Here is a 15,086-nt window from a genome sequence, read left to right as displayed (position 1 = left end):
GAGTGCTCCTTGGAGGCCAAGATGGCCAAACTTTGTCTCTCATACTTTGGACATATTGTCAGGAGGGATCAGTTGCTGGAGAAGAATATCATGTTTGGTAAGGTGGAGGGTCAGAGTAAAAAAGGAAGACCCCCAACGAGTTGGATTGACCAAGTGACAGCATCAATGGACTCAAGCGTGGCAACAATAGTGAGGTTGGCCCAGGATCGGGCAGGGTTTTGTTCTGCTGTGCATAATGTCGCTATGGGTTGGTACCGACTCAATGGCACCTAAAACAACAACAAGGATTATTTCAGAAGGAAGAGAGATTGTGTGGGAGAGGACAGTATTGATTCCATGGCAGAATTCTTGATTTCTACCTATCCATCTTTGATGTCTTTTGTGTTGCTATGACCCTAAGCAAGTTTCAACAGAACTTTCAGGCTAAGATGGAATAGGAAGAAAGGTCTGAAGATAAACTTCTAAATATCAGCCAATGTAAACCCTATGGCTCAAAACCATCTATGGCACAGGACTGAGTCATGTTTCATTCCATTGTGTATGGGTCACCATGAGTCAAGACTGGAAATTTCAATTCTGTGGGAGCTAACAATAGGGGTGGGGGGGGGGGGAGAGAAAGAAGCTGTGCTCCAATGAGAGCTGAAGGAAGGAGGGTGTGTTTAGGATTTGGAAAGAAGCCAGTTCATATGGACTGCAGCATAGAGTAAAATTCATGGAAAAGACAGGGATGAGGTTGGGGAGGGAAGCAGAGCCAAGTTACACAGGTTTTTGAAACAATGGTCAGGATTTGGACTTCATTCCAATGGGTAATTGCGTACATAAAAGATTGTAATCCTGGAGAAGATTGCTCAAGCTGTAGAGTAAAGAACAAATTGTAGAAGAGCCAGTCTGGAAACGAGCTAGTGGCAGAGGAAAAGGCTCAGGAAGACAGTGTCCAGTCAGACAGAACCCAAGGCTAGTTCTAGTTGAGGCAGAAGGGCAGTGGAATACTTTAAACACTCTACCACCAGGGCTCCATAGAGGTCTGATGGGAAAGGAAAAGACAAAATGGCCAGCAGAGAGCAAGCAGAGAGCTCTGTAGGATCCTTGGTTACCTTGGGGGCCTAGTGAGAACTGGAAGCTATGAATTTGCCCTGGCCACTGATTGAAACCTGCAATAAGAAGCAGAAACAACTACTGACTAATTTTTTTTTCTTCTTCTTCAGTTCCTGTGTCTCAGCCTGTCCTCATTTTCAGATCTCCTGGGACCCAAGCTTTTGAGGGAGATACCGTAACATTTTACTGTAAAACCCAGAAAGGCTCTCCCCCAATTCAATATCAGTTTTATTGTAATAATATCAAAATAAGGAGCCACCCTAAACGCTATGGAGAAGCATCTTTCAGCCTCACTCTGACCACAGAGCATTCCGGAAACTACTACTGCACAGCTGACAATGGCCAGGGGCACCAGTTCAGTAAGGTTGTAAGCCTCGATGTCACGAGTAAGTCCTGGGTTTCTGCCAACCACCCATCCCTGTCTCAAACGTTTCTCTCATTTAGACCTTACTGTTTCCTACCCTCATTAATCTAATCTGCCCATTGACTCCCCTTTTCAGCCAACCAGCTGCTTAGACTTGCATCTTCTTTTAGGCCAGGCTTAACCAGACCCCTAAGAAATCGTCATAAACTTTATCAAGTGAATATATTTTCTCAACTGTTCTTCTCACATCCTGTAGGCCAGGAGCTATTCAGTCCTCAAGTCATTTTTTCTTAACCAGATACACAGAAGACGCTCATATGTACCCAGGAATGCTTATTAGTTTAACTATGCTGTTGTTTATGATTTCTGAGGAATGGCTGGTAGGTTTGAACCACTGACCTTATAGTTAAAAATCCAGTGCTATCCTACAGCGCAATACCAGCACAGTAATTTGGACAAAAATTAGGTAAAATGTCAGTCTCTCCAAGTTGTTCTCAAGCTGTAAGAGTCCTGATAGTAGGCCTGAAAAAGGCTTAAAATGAAAGGAAAAGAGAAGGTGACTCCCTGGACACCAGCTCCTTGATTTGCCAGGATTTCCTTTATTTCTTGTCTTCTAACTCATTAAAATGAATGTAATTTTATTGTACAATGTTTTTCAATTTTTGTTGAAGTATATACATTTAGGCAAGCATTCTGTTATTAGAGTACAGTTCATTGTTACCCATGTAACCATTCAGAACATCTCTTTGCAAGAGAAATTGCTTTGGTTTACTTTTGGATCTTCATTTAGTAGGGAGTGAACACCTACTTTTTGTTACAGAGAAACAGGAAAGCCTGGAGTCTAATCTATCAGACTGTAATACATCACAATAAAACAGATCACCTCAGGTGTCCCCAGTGGGTGAGGGCTTGTTGTAAGGATAGCCACAGAGTAAGAAAGACAGAATGGCCAAATTCATGGAAGAAGAACTGAGAGATTTCTGAGAATATAGTGTTTCTCAAACAAGGTTTTTTTTTGACAACAATGAACTATGTTCTATGTCTACCAACTCTTCCTGACACAGAGTTTGAGAGAGCAATGCATATTCTCCAAAGGAATTTTCCAGTGTTCCTCCCAATGAGTTAAGAGAAGTAACTATAACTTTTTAAGAAGCAACAGATAGTTAAGACGTTTACTAACACTAGAGATAAGTCATAAACCATTAATCACCTGAAACTGAGGCACCTGGCATAACTGACTGACATAGGTTTAAATCCAAACTTCCTTTGTCCTAAATCCCTTTCTCCTTTTGCTTTCAGAATATGCACAACACCCTCCCCCACTAACCCTTGAGTGAATCAAGCTTACTTTAAGACTATGATCAAAATGTTTTGTCCTAAGAAAGAATGCCTGTAACTAGTGTATAACAAAGTTATAGTCTATGGCTAAATAAATGATAGGATGTTCCAAGAAGAGGATGGCAAGAATGTTACTGAAAAATGTTTGTGTACACAGTTTACTTGAACAGAAAATCTATGGCAAAACTAGATTTATTTATGATTCAGACATAATTCCCAGCTCTCCTGTATAGAACTCTGTCTCCTCTTTTAGAACTTTGGAGCGCTTGGTATTTTACCAAGTGTAGCTCCAGCTTCAGCTGTTGTGAATCCAACAATAAAGGTGTGCTTTCTGCTTTTCATCTCGATGTGTGATTGACTTCTGTCACACACTGAGCTCCAGATTCAGTGTTTGGAGTGTAACACTACTGCTATATCCACCAACTATTTTCTTTCTCTGCCTTCCTGTCCCTGTTCTCTTTCTCCTCCTAACTACACTCCATAATCCCTTTATCAATCTCAGGATTTTTGTTTCCACATGGCTTCTGCTAACCCTAGCATCTACTGCCTAAGGATTCTGGACAGTGACTTCTTACTCTCTCAGCTTCTGCCTTAACTGATGATACTACGTGATACACTTCCAAAGCAGTGGTGGTGACTAGTTAGGGAGACTAGCTTAGATCATGGGAAAGTGTCTCAGGTGGGCTCCAGAATCAATGTTTTACAACTTCCTCAGGTAAGAATAGTGTACAAATCAGGATGAACACCACTAATTTTGATATAGAAACAGAAACTAATAAGCTATGAGAATTATAGAATAGAAAGTAGCTATTATAAATACTGAAAATGGAAAAAATAAATGTAACAAAGAAAAATCAGTTGGCCAGAGGGAGGAAAGGAAATAAAAAACACACACAATAATTGCCTCCTTATCATTATTATTGTATTGTTTTTGTTGTGAGTTGTACAGTGGACTTCCACTCACAGTTACCCCATGTGACAGAGGAGAACTACCCTCTAGCTTTCTTAGACTCTAATTTATGGGAACAAATCACCAGATTGTCTGTCTTATGGTACAGAGATGAGTTAGTACAGCCAACATTTTAATGAGCAACCAAGCCCTTAACTGGACTCCTTACTATTATTATTATTATAAATTACAATGACACCTAAACCCACTGCCATTAAGTCATTTCTGACTCATAGTGACCCTATGCAGGGTTTCCAAAAATGTAATCTTTACAGAAGCAGACAGCTTCATCTTTCTTCTGAGGATTGATTCATGAGTTTGAACTGCTGACCTTGAAGTTAGCAGCCTAATGCCTAACCCACAATCCCACTAGGGCTCCATAATATGAAATGAAAAATAATTGAGTTTATAATTTTTTTAATTAATGATATATTTTCCATTTGTAGCTTCTTGTTGCTAGGTGCTGTTGAGTTGGTTCTAACTCATAGAGACCCTATGTGCAATGATGGTAGTGATTGTGCACTGTTGAGTCAGTTCTGACTCAGGACAACTCCGTATAGAGTTTCTGAGGCTATAAATCTTTACAGGAGCAGAAAGCCTCATCTTTATTCTGAGTAGCAGCTGGTAGATTCGAACTGCTGACCTTGTGTTTTCAATCTATTTTATAATCCACTATGCTACAAAACAAAAACAATTCCTTGTCCTTTTTGCACTGTTTTTGTTATAGCTGTTTACACCCATTGTTTTGGACACTGGGTCAATCCATCTCGTTAGGAGTATTCTTCCTTTTTGCTGACCCTCTAGTTTACCAATCATGATGCCCTTCTCCAGTGATTGGTTCCTCTTGACATCATGCCCAAAGTGAGATGAAATCTCACCATTCTATCTTCTAAGGACCATTCTGGCTATACTTCTTCCCAGATAGATTTGTTTGTTCTCCTGACAATCCATGTTATATTTACTATTCTTCACCAATATTGTAATTCAAAGGCATCAATTCTTGTCTTCCTTATTCATTGTCCACCTCTCACATGCATTGTTGTTGTTGTTGTTAAGTGCTGTCAAGTCAGTTCTGATCCATAGCAACCCTGTATAGGGTTTCTGAGGAGCAGCTTGAACCACTGAACTTGCAATTCAAACCAACTTTGCAGTCCACCACGTTAACCCACAGTGCCACACCACCAGTCCCTCGCATGCATATGAGGCAATTAAAAATACCATGACTTGGCTCAGGCAGACCTTAGTTTTCAAAGTGCCATTTTTGCTTTTATAACACTTTAAAGAAATATTTTGTAATAGATTTGCCTAACACAATTCATTTGATTTCTTGGGTGCTGACTGTGGTAAGAAGTAAACTAGAATTCTTGACAACTTCAATCTTTTTTCCATTCATTATAATACTGTTTATTACTACAATTGTGAGGATTTTTGTCATCTTTGAAAATTGACTAGGCTGTAAGGTTACATAGCATAGAATGAGTGAATAGTTCAGATGGAGTAGCTATAAAGGCCAAAATCAAGCAAAGAGGATAATTAAAGTAAACCATTGCATGTATAGGACTGCAATTTGACCAGAGAATGGAGAATAGGAGCTCTTATATACTATTTGTATGACAAACAACAAACTGCAAACCAGAAGGATGGCAGTTTGAGTCCATAAGCTGCTCCTCAGGATAAGATCAGACTGTCTGCTTCCACAAAAATTTACAGCTTTGGAAACCCGATACAGAGTCACTATAAATAGGAATCAACTCAAAGGCAGTTAACAACAGCAATATACCACAATGCAAATGTAAATTGATTCATGCTTTCTGAACAACAATCTGGTATTATATATCATCATTTAAAATGTTCATATTCCTTAGTCCAAAAATTCTACTTCTAAGAATTTTGCCTAAAAACACATATACAAATGCAAAATAGATCTATAGTGTTGTTTAATGCAGAATTATCTGAATTTTTAAAAGAAAACATCCTTAAACTTCCATTAATAGGGAAATGATTATTGTCACAACCAATTCATACAACGGAATATTTTGTTGTTAAAAATAATTAGATAAAATTGATCAAAAAATCAAATTCTACATTTTAAAACATTGCATTTTATTGTATGCAAATTATACCTCAATAAAGTTCATTTAAAAAAAGAATGGTGTTGATCTCTAAGTAAGGCCGTAGAAAAACAGCTATGATATGTTGTAAAGAGGAAAAAGCAGCCTGTAGAGAAGCGGATATGTTGTGATTCAGATCAGGTGCATTTTTATCTATTTATTTATGTGTGAATATGTGTATGTATTTATACATTTAAAAGATCTAGAAAGTACCACCAAACAGTCAACAGAAGTGATCTCTGGAAAATGAAAATAAAGGAGATGAAAGAACTTTGCATTATTGTGTTATAGAGCTCTGTAGGGTTTTATTTTTATTTGTTTTTATTTTTTTAACGAGGCATTTGACTGGGGGGAAAAAATGATACTGATATCTTCTATCTCACTTCTTCCCTCAGTTCCTGTATCTCCCCCAGTCCTCACACTCAGGACTCCCAGGGCTCAGGCTGTGGTTGGAGACATGGTGGAGCTTCACTGTGAGTCCCAGAGAGGCTCACCCCCAATCCAGTATGGATTCTATCATGAAGATGTCATCCTGGAAAAAAGATCAGTTCTTTCTGGAGGAGGAGCTTCCTTTAGTTTCTCTCTGACTGAAAAGCATTCTGGGAATTACCACTGCACAGCTGACAACGGTAGGGGGACCCAGCACAGCTATACAGTGCTACTCAGTGCCATAGGTAAGTTGGTCTTCTCAACAATCAACACTGCCTTTCTGACCTCCCTGCAGTAGTGGGAGCTGGAGCTACAGGGATACACAGGACTATATGCTGCCTAATAGCATGGAAGGCCTGCTGTCTCCATAATCACCATCTGAGAGTTCTGGGTTCTACATTTCAGGAACTTGAACCTACGTTTCACTTGTTCTACCTTTCCTTGTAGCAACACTATTCAGTCTTTAAACCAAACTCTCCTACTATAGGAATGAAGACTTTTCAAAATGCAAATTATATTCTGCTCAACAATCATCAGAAAGACAGAAGTTATAAAATAAAGTTCAATGCATCTTATCTAAAAGAGTTTTTGTTGTGCTATCCTCTCTCTGTAGATTGATTTAAAAAAAAAAAGGTTAAGGCATTCTCTTCCTTTTTATCTTTCTCTATCACCCCTCATATGTCAATATGTTTTGTTGATTTTATTTCCTTCTTGGATCTTTATTTCCTTCTTGGATCTTTCTTTCTCTACCACCAATAATCTAGTCAAATCCACCATCATTTTCACCACTGCAGCACTACCTACCTGCCTATTTATTCCATTCTGACCTACTACAATCTATATTTCACACTGAAGTCAGAGCAGTCCTTTAGAAAGATAATTTGGTCATCTTATACTCCTGTATAGATAGATATATTTATTAACTTCCCATTGCTCTTTAGACAGGGATCAAAATCCTCATAGATTGTGAACCTTGTCTAGTTCCCCAGCCTCCCTGTTCACGGTGCCCTTCAGCTGTTAGTGTTGTTGCCATCTTGTTTCAATAATTCAAATGTGCCCAACTTCCTCCCAACTGAGGACCTGTAAACATGCTGTTGTCCGACTTGGCCCATACTTTACCTCCCTTCTCACCTGGTTAATATAATTAACCCATGCTAGGTCAGGTTCCAGTGATTCTATTTTATAGTACTCTTTTATTCACTTGGTATGAATTATCAGTGCATCAATTCTATATTTGTATGATTGATTTGAATTAATACATTAATAATTCATTATATAATTGTTTACCACAGCATGTCTGTCAGTTTGTTGCATTGTGGTGGTTTGCAAGATGCTGTGATGCTAGAATTTATATCACTGTTTTTTTAAATAGCATAATGGACAGGTTTCAGCTGAGCTTTAAGACTAAGACAGACTAGGAAGAAGGAGAGGCAGACTACTGAATGCTTAGCCACTGAAAACCTTATGAACAGCAATGGAACATTGAACATTATAAGAAATAGTACCAGAAGATGAAAACATTATGAATACCAGCAGAATATTGTTAGATACAGTGCCAGAAGATGAGCCCCTCAGGTTGGAAGACATTCCAAATAACACTGGGGAAGAGTTGACTCCTAAAAGTAGAGTTGACCATAATGACATGGAGTAAAGATTTCATGACCTTCATTTGCTGATGGGGCACAACTCAAAATAAGGAGAAGCAGCTGCAAGCATCTATGAATTATTAGAATGTGGAATGTGGGAAGTATGAATCTAGGAAGATTGGAAGTTGTAACGAATTAAATGAAATGCATAAAGATAGATATACTAGGCATTAATGAGCTATCATTCGCCATTTTGAATCAGTTAATCATATGGTTTACTATGCCAGGAAAGGCAAACTAAAGCTATATGACATCACATTCATCCTAAAAAAAGAAATTTCAAGATGTATCTTGAAGTACAATGCTGTCTGTGATAGGATAATATCCATACAGCTACAAGGAAAACTAGTTAATACCATTATATTCAAATTTATCTATTAACCACTAAAGCCAGTGATAATAAAATTGAAGAATCCTGCCAACTTCTTCAGTCTGATATTACTCAAATATGAAATCAAGATGTATTGATAATTACTGGTGGTTGGAATCTAAAAGAAAGGATCAATAGTTGGAAAATATGGACTTGGTGATAGAAACTATGCTGGAAACCACATGATAGAATTTTGTAAGGCCAATGACTTATCTATCGCAAATACCTTTATTAAACAACATAAATGGCAACTATTCACATGGGCCTTACCAGATGGACTACACAGGAATCAAAGTAACTACATCTGTGGGAAGAGATGATGAAAATGCTTGATATCATCACTCAAAACAAGACCAGGGGTAGAATGTGGATCAGATTATCAATTGCTCATATGCAAGCTCAGACAAAAGCTTAACAAAATTAAAACAAGTCCATGAGAGTCAAAATATGACCTTGAACATACCTCACCTGAATTTAGAAACCATCTCAAGAGCAGATTTGATGTATTAGACATTGATGACCAAAGACCAGAAAAGTTGTGGAATGACTTCAAGAAGATCATTCAAGAAGAAAGCAAAAGGTCAGTAAAAAGACAGGAAAGAAAGAATAGGCCAAATGGATGGCATAACAGACTCTGAAACTTGTTCTTGAGCATAGACAAGCTAAAGTAAATGAAAAAAATGAGGAAGTAGCTGATCAGAAAATTTCAAAGGGCATCTCAGTAAACAAAATTAAGCATATAATGAAATATGTAAAGACTTGGAGTTAGAAAACCAAAAGGGAAGAGCATTTCTCAAACTGAAAGAACTGAAGAAAAAAAAAAAAAATCAAGCCTTTACTTGCAATATTGAACAGTTTTGACTCAGACCCTGTATAGGGTTTCAGAGGAGTGACTGGTGAGCCGGTCAATGGTTCCAGCTCACCAGCCACTCCTCATATACAGGGTTGCAATGAGTCTAACTGATTTGATGGCACTTAATAACGGCAACACAACATGGGGAAAATATTGAATGATGCAGAAAACCTTAAAAGAAGATGGAAGAAATACAGTCACTGTACCAAAAAAAAAAAAAATTGTCAATGTTAACCATTTCAAGAGGTAACATATGATCAATAATCACTTATGAATTATTATCATGACTAATTGTGATTGTCACAACTGTAAAGGTAGAAGTTTTATAACACAAAGGGGGGAGTAGTTAATCATACAGTCCAGCAACAGAGCACCCAAGGACCATCAAGAGAGAAGAGCATGAACCTAATGTGGGACCCTATCCAGAGAAGCAGTGACACCAGAGATGGAGGCAGAGATGATGACATGGAGAGACAGAGCAGCTGAGGACTCCAGACTCATGGAAAGGGAAAGGTTATGTGCTGGCAGCCAGGAGGCAGGTTTGCAGAATGTGCCCTTTGGTTGGTTGTTTAAATGATTACATATTCCTGAGTGTGTTTGCATACATTAAAAAAACAACAACAAACAGCAAATAGTGTTGAATGATGATGCATGGAGGGGATTGTAATCATTGTAATGGAACAAAATATGATAGGATGAGTGTAAAACTAATGTTCTCCCATGTAAACTATCCCTCAATTCACAATAAAAACTTAAAAAAAAAAAATGCACCTCAAAAAAGAAAGAGACAACCTATGGAAAAAACAACAACAACAGAATCAATGATACTGAAGGAAGAAGTTCAAGCTACTTTGAAGGCTTTTGTGAAAATCAAGGTTCCAGGAATTGATGGAATACAAATTGAAATCGTCCAACAAACTGATGAAGTTCTGGAGGCATTCACTCATCTATGCCAAGAAATTTGGAAAACAGTTATCTGGTCAACTGATTGGAAGAGATCCAAATTGTGCCCATTCCAAAGAGAAGTGATGCAATGGAATGCAGACATCATCAAACAAGTAATATCATTAACATCATATGCAAGTAAAATTTTGCTGAAGATAATTCAAAAGTGGTTGCAACAGGGAAATGACAGAAATTCAAGCTGGATTCATAAGAGGACATGGAATGAAGGATATCATTGATAACATCAGATGAATCTTGCCTGAAAGCAAAGAATACCAGAAAGATTTTTACTTGTATTGATTGACTATGCAAAGACTTTCAACCTCCAACGAGATGGATTGACACAGTGGCAGAAGCAATGGGCTGAAATGGAACAATAGTTTAGATGACACAGTGCTGGCCAGTGTTTCATTCTGCTGTGCATAGGGTTACTGTGAGTAGGAACATATTCAATGGTACCTAACAACAATAATAGCATAATTGTTTAATTGCTGCCTAGCAATATCTCTAGATTGTAGACTTCATGAGAGCAGGAACTTGTCTTTCTCAACATTGAATCCCCAGCATACAAAGCAATTCCTGGGACTTACTAATTTCTCAATTAACTTTTGATGAAAAAGGACCAGATAAATTGACCAGTGCTCATTCCTTTGTGGGCCCAACTTCTGATGCTGTCGAGTTACAATTACATCCATGGCTACAAAAGCAGCAGTTCATTCCTGTTCCTCACTTTCCTTTGACCACATTTTTCATTTCCCTCAATCATCCTTTGACTTCTCAGGTGCCTGAGTTCTTATTTAATCTTTGTTTTCAGATTCCTCAAACACATTTAAGATTGTCTATCCAAGTACTCCAAACTATGTAAAGCACTACACAAATGTCATTGTTTTCTCAGATCTGAAGAATTTATATCTGCATTTTGAGTGATGTCACAAGGTCACTGAAAACAGAGAAAAGTGTTTTCCTGGTGGAAATACCTTTGCAAAAATGGTGTGGCAGGGCACATTACCTCCACTACCTTCACAAAGAGGAAGGAGAATCAAGATCAACAGCCCAAGGCTGATTCCTATACCTATTCTCGCCAACATTTTGAGCAATTCTGACATCAGCTGTCCCTCCCAGGGCACTCTATATTTCTCTGCTGGTTTCAATATTTCATTGCAATGGCCACACAGAACTCACAACTCTGTGACTTCTTAGGGAAGTAACAGGTTAGAATTCAAGGTCAGGAACAACTCTGGATACAGTTCTTAGATCAGGGTAGTCTCTTCTCAGTCACTCACCAGCAGGCCTCTCTCTGGCCCCTGCCCTGCTTGGGCAAGTGTTACATAGTTCTTTAGCTCTGCCAATTGCCCAAACCCCACCCCCACTCCCCATTCCATCCATTAAGCCTCCTAGCTGAGGCTTTTAGCTCTCTCATGTCATGAGTTGGCATACCCACTGTAGCCGCCTCACTCCATGGGTCAGGAAGACCACTCTACCATTCCTGCCATTTCTCTATCATCACTTCTCAGTGCTTCATGCTGTCTCTGGTGTTACAATTCTCTCTCTCTTTCTCCTGGGTCTAGGAGTTTCTCAGTACAGGGACCCTGGGTTCACAGGATGCACTCCACTACCAGCTCTTCTTCTTGGTGGCAGTGAAGTTCTCCTGTATCTGAGATTCCCTTTTTTTTTTTTTTCTTTTTAAGCTTAGAAGGATGGCAAACTGACCAATTCCCTCATTCAGGTTCTATACACCCTATTTGCATTTTCCCACTCCCAGTGTCAATGTACCTTGTTTGCCTTATTAGCAAACTCTCCAGTTCTCTTGTTGGGTCACAAGCAACCTTATTTACGTAATTCCACCCAATTATTGTGTAGGAGTCACAAAGTCTATAGTTAAAATGTTCATATTAAGTAACTCATTGCAACACAGCCTTTAATAAAAGTAATATATTTAAATAGTAGAAACTGATGGTAAATTATGTTTCCTCCTTCAGTTCCAGTGTCTCGCCCTGTCCTTACTCTCAGGACTCCCAAGACCCAGGTTGTGGTGGGAGATGTTGTGGAGTTTCACTGTGAAGTTCAAAAAGGCTCTTTCCCAATCTCATATCAATTTTATCATGAAGATGTCACCTTGGGCGATAGCTCAGTCCTTTCTGGAGGAAGAGCATTCTTCAAGCTCTCTCTGACAGCAGAACATTCTGGAAGCTACTCCTGTAAGGTCAACAATAGCCTGGGGGCTCAGCTTAGCCAGGTGGTGACTGTCAATGTCAAAGGTAAGTTAGCCCTGTGTTCTCTCCTTAGTAGCTAAAAATGGAGCTACAGGATTCTTTGGGACTATTCAATGGTAGGCCATCCAGCATTGTTGTTGTTAGGTGCCCTCACGTCAGTTACAACTCATAGTGACTCTACACATAACAGAGTGAAACACTGTCTGGTCCTGCACCACCCTCACAATTGCTATGTCTGAGCCCATTGTAGCAGCCACTATATCAATCCATCTCAATGAGTGACATCTTATTTTACACTGACCTTCTACTTTGCCAAGCATGATGCTCTTTTCCAGGAACTGGTCCCTCCTAATAACATGTCCAAAGTACATGAGACAAAGTTTCGCCATCTTTACTTCTAAGGAGCTTTCTGGTTGTATTTCTTCTAAGAGAGACTTGTCTGTTCTTCTGAAAGTCCATGGTACATTAAACATCCTTTGCCAACTCCATAATTCAAATCCATCAATTCTTCTCTGTGTTCCTAATTCATTGTCCAGTTTCTATATTCATATGAGGTGATTGAAAATATCATGGCTTGGTTCAGTGCACCTTATTACTCAAAGTGACATCTTTGTTTTCATTAACACTTTAAAGAGGTGTTTTGCAACAGATTTGCCCAATGCAATATGTCATTTGATTTCTTGACTGCTGTTTCCATGATCATTGATTGTAGGTCCAAGGAAAATGAAATCCTTGACAACTTTAATCTTTTCTTCACTTATCATGATGTTGTCTATTGGTCCATTTGTGAAAACATTTGTTTTCTAGCATATTTACCACCAATATAACCTCCATTTGGAGATACAGAATTCCTGTGGTTGCATTTTCAGGAACTCAGAACTTTTCAGGAGTACAACTCAAGTTCCTTGTTGTTTATAAGTGCTGTAAAGTCAGTTCTAACTCATAGAAACCCTGTATAGGGTTTCCAAGGAGCAGCTGCTGAGTTTGAACTGCCAACCTTGTGATTCATACTGACCTTGCTGTCCAGTGCTTTATCCCACAGCACTACACCAAGACTCCACAACTCAAGTATTCTTCTTGAATATGATCAACATTCCCTCATTAAAAATGCAAAGACTTTTAACAACATAAACTATGTTCTGATCTGCAATTATAATACAAAAGAAACTAAAGAGTATGAGCCCCTGTATTCAAAAATAACACAAGCCATCTTGAGCTCCTTTCATTACCAGGATGGCAAGTGCATCTCACATTTCCACATTATACACCGTATGTAAGGAGTTCTGGTAGCGTAGTGGTTACGAATTGGGCTGCGAACCTTAAGGTCAGCCGTTCGAAACTACCAGCCGCTCTGTGGGAGAAAGATGAGGCTTTCTACTCCAGTAAGGATTTACAGCCTCGGAAACCCTGTACAGGGTCGCTATGGGTCGGAACCGACTTGACGGCACTTAACATCAACAACAACAACATGTATGTAATAGTGATCCTAGGAGAGCCACCTACTCCTTTACAAAATGATCTTTAAAGCAAAGGGGCCATGGCAGGAAAGGAGATAACAGGATGGCACAGGGTGGAAGTCAAATATCTCCATGTTTCAGACTGTCCCTTGACCTTTTACCATTTGTAATATCTGAAATAAAACTTCTGCTGTGTTCTGTTTGGTGATGTCATCTCTAGAAGACAAGCCTCCAAATCCTTTTTCAGGTAATCCTGTGGTATAGTTGTTGTTGTTGTTGTTAAGTGCCTTCGAGTCAGTTCCGTCTCATAGCGACCCTGTACAGGGTTTCCGAGGGTGTAAATCTTTACGGGAGGAGAAAGCCTCATCTTTCTCCCGCGGAGCGGCTGGTAGTTTCAAACCACTGACCTTAAGGTTCGCAGCCCGATTCGTAACCACTACGCTACCAGAGCATCCTTGAATGCTGCAAATGGTTAATAAGCATTTTCCTATTAACTAAAAGGCTGCCAATTTGAAACTACCAAGAGATGCATCAGAAGAAAGATCTAGTGACCTGTTTATGAAAAGACACAGTTTCAAAACTCTATAGAGTAATTCTATTCTGCACACATGTGGTTGAAATAAGTAAGAATTGACTCATTGGCAACAATTCATTTGTTTTGCTTTGCTTTGTTTTGTTTTGTTTAGTGGTCTGGCAAAAGTGTGCCAAGGGCTGTTGAGAAACACATTCTAAACTTGTTTCTGAAGGTAACTAGCTATAGTGCCTTGGCCAAGCATTTTTGCTCTTTTGACCATAACATGCTCACTTTCTGTTGTTAGGCATAATCAAGTGAGCTTAGACTCACGGCAACCCTTTGTACAACAGAATAAACCACTGCCCAGCCCTGTACCAGGCTCGCAATTGTTACACTTGAGTTCACTGTGGCTGCCACTGTGCCAATCATCTCGCTGGGGGTCTTCCTGCCTTTTGCTGACCCCCCACTTTACCAAGCATGATTTCGTTCTCCAGGGATTGGTCCCTTCTGTCCAAAATATGAGCAACAAAGTCTCATCATTCTGCCTTCCAAGGAGCATTCTAGCTCTACTTCTCCCACACACTTGTTTGTTCTTCTGGCAGTCCATGGTACCTTTAGTATTCTTCTCCAACAGCATAACTCAAATGCATCAATTCTTCAGGGTTGTTCCTTATTCATTGTCCAACTTTCACATTTATATAAAGCTATTGAAAATACCATGACTTGGGTCAGACACCACTTAGTTCTCAAACTGATACCTTTGCTCTTTAGCACTTTAAAGAGGTCTTGTGGAGCAGATTTG

At 39.1% G+C, this 15,086-nt stretch overlaps 1 protein-coding gene across 1 annotated transcript in view; it reads left to right on the top strand.

Annotated features, from left to right (window-relative positions):
* The window catches only part of FCRL5 (Fc receptor-like 5), a 55,292-nt gene that overhangs the window by 20,624 nt on the left and 19,582 nt on the right, over positions 1-15,086 (top strand). The window contains exons 7-9 of the mRNA XM_006861740.1: positions 1,206-1,481; positions 6,253-6,531; positions 12,080-12,358. Coding sequence (XP_006861802.1) covers positions 1,206-1,481; positions 6,253-6,531; positions 12,080-12,358 — 834 coding nt within the window. The remainder of the gene's footprint in view (positions 1-1,205; positions 1,482-6,252; positions 6,532-12,079; positions 12,359-15,086) is intronic.

Source organism: Chrysochloris asiatica, unplaced genomic scaffold, assembly GCF_000296735.1.
Source record: "Chrysochloris asiatica unplaced genomic scaffold, ChrAsi1.0 scaffold00042, whole genome shotgun sequence".
In the NCBI taxonomy this organism is placed as follows: Eukaryota; Metazoa; Chordata; class Mammalia; order Afrosoricida; family Chrysochloridae; genus Chrysochloris; species Chrysochloris asiatica.
This window is presented reverse-complemented; position numbering and strand designations above follow the sequence as displayed.